General features: G+C 45.9%; 2 protein-coding genes across 12 annotated transcripts in view; both read right to left on the reverse strand.

The window, feature by feature from the left end:
• The window catches only part of LOC112222365 (ubiquitin carboxyl-terminal hydrolase 19-like), a 33,551-nt gene extending 31,013 nt beyond the window's left edge, over nt 1–2,538 (reverse strand). For 4 of the 10 annotated variants that reach the window (XM_042304168.1, XM_042304167.1, XM_042304166.1 and 1 more), the window contains exons 1-2: nt 2,137–2,533; nt 797–1,100 (exon numbers count right to left, since the gene is read on the reverse strand). In XM_042304168.1, the coding sequence (XP_042160102.1) occupies nt 797–947 (151 nt within the window). In that variant the 5' untranslated portion in view covers nt 948–1,100; nt 2,137–2,533. Of the gene's footprint in view, nt 1–796; nt 1,101–2,136 lie in introns of all 10 variants that reach the window. The other 6 variants (XM_042304163.1, XM_042304165.1, XM_042304162.1 and 3 more) reach the window with 3 other exon arrangements.
• A 523-nt stretch (nt 2,539–3,061) lies between these two features.
• LOC112221344 (laminin subunit beta-2) overlaps nt 3,062–10,514 on the reverse strand; it is a 79,763-nt gene continuing 72,310 nt past the window's right edge. For both annotated transcript variants that reach the window (XM_042304172.1, XM_042304171.1), the window contains 10 exons: nt 7,339–7,711; nt 7,011–7,195; nt 6,613–6,854; nt 6,301–6,504; nt 5,831–5,975; nt 5,266–5,473; nt 4,977–5,118; nt 4,699–4,875; nt 4,434–4,593; nt 3,062–3,750 (listed from right to left, as the gene is read on the reverse strand). In XM_042304172.1, coding sequence (XP_042160106.1) covers nt 3,614–3,750; nt 4,434–4,593; nt 4,699–4,875; nt 4,977–5,118; nt 5,266–5,473; nt 5,831–5,975; nt 6,301–6,504; nt 6,613–6,854; nt 7,011–7,195; nt 7,339–7,711 — 1,973 coding nt within the window. In that variant the 3' untranslated portion in view covers nt 3,062–3,613. The remainder of the gene's footprint in view (nt 3,751–4,433; nt 4,594–4,698; nt 4,876–4,976; nt 5,119–5,265; nt 5,474–5,830; nt 5,976–6,300; nt 6,505–6,612; nt 6,855–7,010; nt 7,196–7,338; nt 7,712–10,514) is intronic.

The raw sequence follows: 10,514 nt of genomic DNA on the forward strand, positions 1-10,514 counted from the left end.
AAAAGTTACCTACATATATTTTGCAATGTTATCACAGGTGCAGTGAAATGCTTAGGTTTCAAGCTCCAACGGTGCAGTAATACCTAACAATACACACAAATCCCTCAAATTAAAATAAATATCAGAACAAGCTATGTTAGAGTGCAGAAAATATATATAATGGTGTGAATAGACTGTATATGAATAGAAAAGGTGTGTACAGCAGTAGTTATATAGGACGAACCTTGACTAGAATACAGTACATACATATGAAGTGGGTTACTGTATGTAAACATTATTAAAAAATGACCAGGGTTCAATGACTATGTACATAGGGGAGCAGTCTCTAAGGTGCAGGGTTGTAGCCGGCTAAAAGCAGTGACTAAGGTTCAGGGCTGGGTACTGGGAGGAGGCCGGCTAGTGGTGACTATTTAACAGTCTGATGGCCTGGAGAAAGAAGCTGTTTATCCCAGTTTCTCGGTCCCAGCTTTGATGCACCTGTAATGTCTCCGCCTTCTAGATAGTAGCGTGGTGAATGGGCCGTGGCTCAGGTCCTTGATTAGTTTCTTGGTGTTGCTGTGACACCGGGTGCTGTTGATGTCCTGAAGGGCAGGCAGTGTGCTCTCAGTAACGCGTTAGTCAAAAGACCAATTAGTGGGAAAACAATATCAAAATTGGGCTGCCGTGTAAACACAGGCAAATAGACTTGTTCTCAGCCAACACTCTACCAATGCTAATAAAGCAGCATCTCAGGGACGTACCCTCATGCTTTGCCAAGTTAACCACAGCCCAAATCTCTCCCCTTCAACCATTTCACCTTTCTTGTGCTCTGCATTGGCCCCTGCTGCTGCTCGCTTGGCCTCCCTGCTCTCCTGGTTGGCCCTGTCCTTCTGCTTCTTCTTGCTGGTGCTGTCATCTGAACTGCGCTGACCCCCATTACGCCGACCTGACTCACTGCTGCTGGCCATCTTCAGGCGCTTGGCGCTCACGGGCCGCCCGTCCCCGGCGTCACTGCTGCCGCTGCTGCTGGGGTCTGGTTCTGGGGTGTGCCGCTTTCTACCCGGTCCAGCTATCTTGGCGATGATACAGGTCAGAAATCTCCCGGAACAGAATCAGAGGTCCTGAGAAGAGTCAGGGGACCCACCAGTTATGAATGAGTGTTGCAGAGCTACATAAGAGTCATAAAGAGTGTGATCTGTGGTGTATATAGTAGGTTACAGAATATATGATCAATTAAGTCATTTACACACATGCAAATTTGAAACCTGACCCCATTCAGATTAAACTCACATTTTAAACATTTCCGGTACATTGATCTGATTGCAATGTTTGCAGACAGATTCCAATAGGTATCTCTGCATTTACTACCAAGATGACTTGGGGTGGCTGTCTTATTGAGTATCCCAACCATTTGTGATATTAGCTACTGTATCTAGCTAGCTATCTTGAATATTTTGCCTTGGATGTTGCCCATGAATGTTGCACCCTGGATTGCAAGACAATGTGACTCTAAAACATCTACGTTACCTTCGGTACAATGCTAACTAACGTCAACTACAATGTTTAAGTGGATAGCTAGACTACAGTTACTTACTTTACACGTTGCATTTGATTAATAATAGTATGCCTAACATTAAACCTTTATGTACATTTCTGCCAGTCTCTTTGCCCTCAATGCAATGGCGTCATGTTCATGCGGCAAGTTAGTTGTTAGCTAGTGACGACCAGTTACTTAACGTTAGGTAGCTAACTAAGTTAGCTAGCATGCTAAAATAAGATACTTGGCTATCAATGTTCATTGGCCAATCAGTTCATCAAAAATCTGACAATTTAACGTTAAAATGTTAACAGATAATCTCTATAATGTCAGTAACAACAGTGATAAATTGCCAATGTAACATTAACGTTACCTGGCTAACTGGCTAGCCGGCTAACGTTAGCTAAGCTAACAACAGTTAGACAACTAGCTTTATCTTCCTAGCTAAATTACTAGCAGTTCTGGCGAATGTCATTAGCTTGTTAGCTCATTTCGCTACCAAACGTTTGTCAGTTGTTGACAAGCTAAACAAACAATAGCTATTGACAATAGCGCCTCATGACTAATAATTGAACATTTCTATTAAAAAAAAACACTAGCCAGTATGACAGACTACTTACAAAACATGTATAATTTGGAGTGTCGTCTCCCCGTCTTTGTGCACAATGGCCGGCGAGTCCGTACTTCTTCAGCCCTTCCTAAGCTCCTTGACCGCCGCGGGCCTCTGCTCACCCCTTCCCGCAATCGAAACTCCGTACTCTTGGTGTTTCTAGAATATTCTCGTTATCCGGGTCCCATCTCTTATAGATGCCTAAATATTTTAATCAAATATAAGTGACGTGAATGGCAACAAAACGATAAATCGCTTCAACCTAAAGTTACTTTACCAGCCCACGGGATATGACTCGCACTCTGTTTAGGAACAAAAACAGTCCAAACCGAAAACCACTTCGAAGACTGACCACTTCCTGGAGGCAGGCAGGCTGAGGCGGCACTGTAGAAACCGTCCCCTCACAATGGGAAACTCTCAATTGCATAATCTCCTCGCGTTCTCTCTCATCGCTTCCTTCTAAAAATCCATTGGATGAGAAAGCCAAAGGTCCCGCCCCTCTGACCTTCTCCTCCAATGGGTTTTGAGAAAGAGGCGAGAGGACGCGAGAATTGTGCAATTGCACATCTCTATTAAGATTCTCCCATGTGACAAAGGTTTTCTTGGCTGGTTCTACAGGAAGGCAGCTATGAAACCAGTGTATGAGATTAGTAAAACAGACCTATTATATGGGGTTTATAATAGAGAGATGTTGAATAAGACATGAACTAGTTTAGACATGACAATTTTTAACTACATTCTCCTTCGGTGATCCACACCTCTCTCCCCACCATTGCATATGCAATGTATGTTGATTGTGTGCATTGATGGTGTTCCAGTTTTATTAGTCACACAATTTCAGTTTTCCTACACTGGAGGGTGGAAATAGTTTTTCAGTATTATTGTCAGGCAACTCACAAACAGCTTTCTCTCAATTACAAAAACAATACCATCCATTGAGTCTATGTAGTGTTTAAAGAGAACAAGCATCCCATCATTTAATCCAGGAGAGATCAGAAACCATGTTAAAGTCACAGATCATCCCCCGGTTCATCCTCAGTCGGTACACATCACAACTTTTGTTCATTGTTTTTCCAGAACAATTTATTCATAAGTACTTTTTTGGCATTATTTATATTCTGAATGTGGCAGTGTTTGAAGGATGATCTGAGTTGAGGCTAAACATATTTGCACATTTTCGTATTCTTCACACACACAAATGGATAATTATTTTCATAAATGTCATGTGGAGCCACTTCTATCCTTCAGTTGAAAGTCACACAGTAATACACTGAGGGCACACAATGTTATATTAGATGTGTGAAATCTTACAATCAAAAAGACACAGTTACACAGTGTAGTTGGATAAGCACCATGGCTGTAGGTGCAGTACTGAGTTCCTCACTAGAGCGCATAGGGTGTACACCCTACAAGAGAGTAAAGCAATAGTAGGCTCACATAGTGTCTGCAGTCAGTCAGTGTTTGGTTTAACTCGGCCAGGTCCCTGTTTACTGACAGGTGTTGTAGATCTGAATCTGTTTGTTGATGTCGTTGAGGATAGCCTTCATCTTGTCTTCTAGGCCGTCCAACTGCCGGGCTTTGCCCTCCAACTTTTTCTGGTTCTCTTCATAGTCTTTCTCTAGTTCTGTGGATATAAAGTGTGTCAAGTTTATATCTTAATGTTTAATCTCAGAATAACCAGACTTGGCTGAATGATATACTGTAGACTTGTCCTGGCACCCCAATGGTGGAACCAGCTTCCCTCTGAAGCTAGGATAGCAGAGTCCCTGCCCATCTTCAGAAAGCACCTGAAACCTTACTCTTTGAACAGGTATCTTAAATAAATACAAAAAATATATATATATATAATCTTGACTCCTCCTATCTAAAGTAGATATCTATAGTGTACTTACTATGCCTGTGATATGTGGTTGTCCCACCTAACTATCTTAAGATGACTGCACTAACTGTAAGTCGCTCTGGATAAGAGCGCCCGCGAAATGACTAAAACATCTGACGTTGGCCGTGAGGCCGATATCTAAAGCTTATTAAAGAGCAGTGATACTATCAAGAGCAGTGATACTATCAAGAGCAGTGTGCGGGTTCCTTATTATTTCTCAAATTACTAAAATGTCAAATGTACAGTTTGTTCTCTGGTTTGAGTACACCACCATCAGACAAATTCAGACAATACAGTGGCACTGTTTAACCACAAAAGGGCAATGTTGCCTTCGCTATTCTCCAAGGTTAGCTTGTGTAAATCAAAAACAATGCTGCTCTTAATTAAATAACGAGACCCAGTTCCCTCCAGGGTTCCCTGCCACACACCTGCTAGTCTCTGGAGCTTGTCCTGAGCGTCTTTCAGTAGCTCCTTGGCCTCGTCTCTCAGTCGCTCTGCTGTCTTTTTGGCCTCCTGGACGGTCTTGGCTTTCCTGTCCACCAAGTCCTGCACTGTGTGATACTTATCCGTCAGCTCGCCATCTAAAATCTGAGATAAATAAGACAGCATAATTATTATCAGTCACAGTATTACAGTCCTAAATATACACATAAAATGAACGCACACACATCGAATGAACACACACACACACACCTGCTTGGCATCATTGGCCTTGTCCCGTGCCATAGTGGCTGTCTCCTCAGCTCGAGCTGCTGCCATGCTGTTTTTTGCACGTTTGAGTTTCAGACCGTCAATCCCCCGACCCAGGTTGCCAAGGCGATCCATGGCATTATTCAGGTCATGTTCACTGCTGGAGGTCTCAGACTCGATCTACGAGCAGAGAAAATATCAGGAGCGTATTATCTCTTCATCCTCCTCATCCCATCAAACAGAATACAGATGGCGTCCACTCAGTTGAGTTCCTACTGTACCTGTGCTAGTCGGACTTCCGTTTCACCAATGTCAACCTTCGCCCGCTGTATGGCCTTCTCCGCTGCAGCCTGGGCCGTCTTAGCGTCCTCAAGTGCCCGTTTCACCGTCTCTGCTGTGGATTTCACCCCGTCTGCCCGATTCCTACAGAACGGAAACACATGTTGGAATCAGGAGCATGTGCTGTGCTGGACTATTCTCTTAGACTTGATAATGCTATAACCTATAACCCTCTACATACTATAACCCTCTACATACTATAACCCTCCACACACACACACACACACACACCTGGCCTTCTTGGCCTCCTGCAGCAGCTGCTCTGCCTTGCGCATGTCGTCCTGTGTCTGTTTCAGAATGGCGTCTACGTTGGAGAGGCTCCGGACCCGGTCCTTGATCTCCTCTGCCAGGTGTCTGATCTGCTGTGGTGAGGCTGGGATGGACAGCTCCAGGACACGGTTAGCCACCGTTTCAATGCTGTCTGGATCAGCACCCTCCTCTGCAAGGCGACAGAAAAGATATTCAGATCAGTGAAGAGATTTTTGACACAGATTGGAAGTTAATACATAATGATTATGACGCTGATCATGATGACTATCCTGAGGTGAAGATACATTGCTTGTATGGCCCAATGTGGCCAAGGTCTGAACTCACTTTTCCTCTAATATCTGAATTCTCTGTCACTTTTCCTCTAATATCTGAATTCTCTGTCACTTTTCCTCTAATATCTGAATTCTCTGTCACTTTTCCTCTAATTTCTGAATTCTCTGTCACTTTTCCTCTAATTTCTGAATTCTCTGTCACTTTTCCCAAAATGTTTTCCCAGTAGCTCCTCGTAACTTTCCTAGTAACTCACGCATGAGGAAGTCCCGGATCTGCTTGATGAGGTCCCGCAGGTCGTTGTTGGAGCGCTCCACCTTGTTCTTGGTGTTAGTGGCCTTGTCCAGAGCTGCCTGGGCTTTACCCTTTGCCTCCTCCGCCTTGGTCTTGGCATCTGCCACCTGAGAAGCCAAACAGGGGGATACAGAGAACCAGGGATAACTTATCAATTCCCCCGACTTTGCTGATAGCTGCTTCATTGTAGAAACGTTTTACCTACTATGAATGTGATACGTTGTTATCTCACCTACTGAATGCATTAACTGTAAGTCGCTCTGAATAAGTGTCTGCTAAATGACTAAAATGTGAATGTACCCTCATACTGTAGGTGATACAGGGGTATGTTTGCATTAATGACATGCCACAACAGATTTAGCAAGAGTTCCTTTCCTGTCAAGACAGTTTGTGTTTATCTATTAAGGAGTATGTCCACTTGGAGTAACTGACCTTGTGGAAGAGCTCCTCTACCTCCTTCATGGCTATGTTCAGCTCTTTCTCTGCGTGCTTAGACTTTTCCAAGGCGTTCTCTGCCATCGCTACGGCACCGTTGCAGTTCAGGCCTCCACAGTGCCTGTTCCCCTCGTCGTCACGGCAACCCGCCCCTCCGCAATGGCTCTCTACACAGGGGGAATCGCCAGGGCCCCCACAGACCTGGTCAAAGGGGGCGGCGTGGAACATGTATCAGATTAGTAGATTTTCATAACTTTCCATGAACGCTGACCGTTTGTATCTAGCTGTTTAAGTTGATGCTTGCTTCACCTTCTCGTTGATCTTCTTCATGTCCAGGGTTTGTGCCTTGGCATTGAGGTCCCCCAGGGCTCGCTTGTTGGCGGCGTTCTTGCGGTTGAAGTCGTCTTTCTTGGCAGAGATGAGGCGTTCTGTCTTTCGGCGGGTGTCTGCTGATTGGCTGACAGTGCTGGGCGTGGTAGTGGTGGACTGGTTGGCTCGCTGCTCTGCGTCACGGGACTTATTATAGGAGCTTCGGATGCTTTCATATGCACCTGGGTGAAGGAGAGGGGCCCGAAAATAAGAAAGACACATTTAACTAATGTTTCAAAAGTATTTCTACAAAAAAAAACATTGATAACACCAGCCATTAAGGCACTACGTATCCCAGAATCCCCCTGGTGGAAAGGGGACAGGACGTCTCTGCTCACCCAGGAAGTTAGAGTTCTTCAGGATGTCCAGTTGGCGGTGGAGCTGATCTGAGGTCAGGTTGAGCTCTTTGGCCTCTCTCTCTAGAGCACTGAGCTCATTACTGGCCTCAACATTACTGTTCCCTACACTGGTCAGGTCTCCCTCCAGATGATTCAGTACATCTGTGGTCTCCCCTATCTGAGACCTGCAAGAGAAAGGGAGAAGGAAAGTTAAACTACAAAACTGGAGGAGAGGGGTATTCATGGTGAATCTTTATTCCGCCAGAGTCTACCTTTGTATGTGTATTGTAATGTAAAGTATAATAGGATCAGTGTGTATGCCTTGTACCTGAGGTCTTCAATGAGCTCCATCAGGCTGCTGACTGCCTCTGTGGTGGTGTTGCGGGCATTGACAATGCCCTGAGCTCGTGCCAGCTTCTCCTCCAGGTCTCTGAAGGCCTTCTCATAGGCTCCAGTCAGGCCCGTGTTCTGGATCTCCACAGCCCGCTCCGACAGGGTCTTGGTTCGGACAGCCAGGTTCTGTACCACCCGGTCCCAGTCCCCAAAGCACTGGTGGCAGGGCTGGCAGTTAGGGAACTGGCCTGAGAAGCCCCGGGCACACTGATCACAACGCACGCCCGACACCCCCTGTTGACACACGCAGTGGCCTGTCTTCTGGCCACATTGAGAGGTCTCTATGCCCCGGGGGTCACAGTCACAGGCTGAGAGAGAGAGATGTAAAGAGGGATGAAGAGAGAGATAGAGATGGAGAGAGATGGAGAGAGGTGAAAAGAGAGAGAGATGGACAGAGAGATGGAGAAAGAGAGAGAGGTGAAAGGAGAGAGAGTGATGGACAAAGAGATGAAGAGAGAGAGATGAAAAGAGAGAGAGAGATGTACAGAGAGATAAAGAAAGAGAGAGAGAGATGGACAGAGATGAAGAGAGAGAGATGAAAAGAGAGAGAGAGATGTACAGAGAGATTGAGAGAGAGAGATGGACAAAGAGATGAAGAGAGAGAGATGAAAAGAGAGAGAGAGATGTACAGAGAGATTAAGAGAGAGAGAGACGGATGAAGAGAGAGATGGAGAGAGAGTGAGATGGACAGAGACATTGAGAGAAGGAGAGAGAGTGAAGATGGACAGAGACATGGAGAGAGAGAAAGAGAGAGAGAGGGAGAGAGATGGAGAGAGAGTAATTACGGAATTACCTGGAAGGTTTACAACTACCAAAGATTATTATTCCCAAACTATACAGCAAATGCTCTGGCAAACAAACAGAGACCTGAAAACACCATCCAACCTGGAACTGACTGAGTAATAGTCTGAAGCTGAAACATTATTATTTTTTTAAACATGATGAAAAATACATCACAATGATATATTTGACTTTATAAGAACTGAATGCTAAGTTAAGGCTACCAAGCTTGATACAACTTCAATTAGCACTGACGTGTCAAGTGAGAGGCGTCAAAGCTCGAGCCCAACAATGGCAGGAGAGCCCCAACCAAATGGAGAGGCCTTAGAAGCACCCTCCCACTGTTCAGAGGTAATTAAAATACAGTACCCTTTGAATGTAAAGAATAATAAGACATGAAAAGAGTACAAAATTAAGCTCCTTATTGAAAATCAAGACACACTTTTTTGCTGACTATTATAAAAATGGGAACATAAGCAACCGTATCTTCCACACAGACTATCCCCTGGCATGGCACAGTGCTATATTAACACACTACCCCTCTGTTAAGAGGGGAGGTGTTAGCGATGGGTGGAAACTTGGGATAATAAACAACAAGGACTCTGAGTCAGCTAATATATAAATCTCTATCAGTCTGGAACAGTAATGGTGCAGGGCAACAGCAAACAGTTTCAGCTGGACTTTCACCTAATCAAAGAAATAGCTCAGCAGGAGAAGCTCTACCTTGAGAAAGATACCCCCACGCCGAGAAGATCAGACCAGACCTCTCATTACATAAACCACAGACGAGCAACCCCCAGCGGAGAGTCAACCATTCAAATGAGGGTTGAATTCACCCAGCTGGAGGTAAGGCAGGTGGAGCTGGAACAGCAGGTGATTACAGTCCAGTCAGCACAGACCCAGACAACAGTCCAGCACAACAACACCCCCTTAACTAGACCTGGAGAGCTGGAGGTGGAGAGAGACATATCTGCACTCTGGACTGCAGTGAGACAGCATCTACAGGACAAAGAGCAGGAGCAGGAGAAAAACAGAGCACTAGAGGAGAGGATCAGACTGCTGGAGGAGAGGCTGAGGGAGATGGCGTGTGACAGAGAACAACCCATTAGAGAGGTGGCCACCCCCGCAGAGAAGCCAGCAGAACAGCCCACCTCAGCACCCGACAAAAGTCTCAACACCATAGCAGAACAGTCCACCCCAGACCCTGACCATAGAGTCAACAACATAGCGGAACAGACAAATGAAGAAGCCCAAGCCCAGGGGATTCCACCCCTCTGAGCACCCCCCCCCCTGTCAGCCACCCTGATAGCCCTCCTGACAACCCCTCACACCCTCCCACACACCGAGAGGACCTACATCCAGACCACAACACCACCAGCCACATACACACCCCCACCCCAAACAATCAACACACCCCCAAGTCAACCATGCCCACACCCCATTTAGGCCCCCTCCTGCCCTCAGACTTATGCCCCTCCTGCCCACCCCTTGCCCCCCACTCCCGCAAAGAGGGCCTCAACATGGATGTCACACATACGCCCAGGCTGTGAGCAGGCAAACAGGGCCAACCCCCACTCTTACACTAGCCCAAGTCGATGGCATGTACCAGATGCTCAGCAGGCTCTGCTCACACTTACTGGCCTGAAGACAAACCACACGACTAACATTGGACACTTTATGGAACACAAAGCCATCACTAACTCATCGTGGAATATCCAAGGCCTGAGGTCATCTGCCTTTGGCTTAAAGAGCAGGAACCTGGACTTCACCAAAGAAATCAGAATTTCAGACTGTCACCCTACAAGAAACATAGTATAGAGGAGATGGACCCACTGGTTTCCCTCTAGGTGACAGAGAGCTGGTAGTCGCATCCACCAAACTACCAGGTGTGAAACAGGGAAGGGACTCAGGGGGTATGCTAATTTGGTATAGAGCAGACCTAACTCACACTATTAAATTAATCAAAACAGGGACATTTTTCATCTGGCTAGAAATTTAAAAGGAAATTTAAAAGGAAATGATCTCAACAGAGAAAAATGTCCTCATGTGTGCTACCTATATCCTTCCACTAGAATCCCCATACTTTAATGAAGACAGCTTCTCCATCCTGGAGGGGGAAATCAATCATTTCCAGGCCCAGGGACATGTACTAGTCTGTGGTGACCTAAATGCCAGAACTGGACAAGAACCTGACACCCTCAGCACGCAGGGGGACAAACACCTACCTGGAGTGGACAGCATTCCCTCCCCCATATGCCAAGGCACAACTATGACAACATAACCAACAAAAATGGGTCACAACTCCTGCAGCTCTGTCGCACGCTGGGTATG

The sequence above is a fragment of the Oncorhynchus tshawytscha genome, linkage group LG22, assembly GCF_018296145.1.
Source record: "Oncorhynchus tshawytscha isolate Ot180627B linkage group LG22, Otsh_v2.0, whole genome shotgun sequence".
In the NCBI taxonomy this organism is placed as follows: Eukaryota; Metazoa; Chordata; class Actinopteri; order Salmoniformes; family Salmonidae; genus Oncorhynchus; species Oncorhynchus tshawytscha.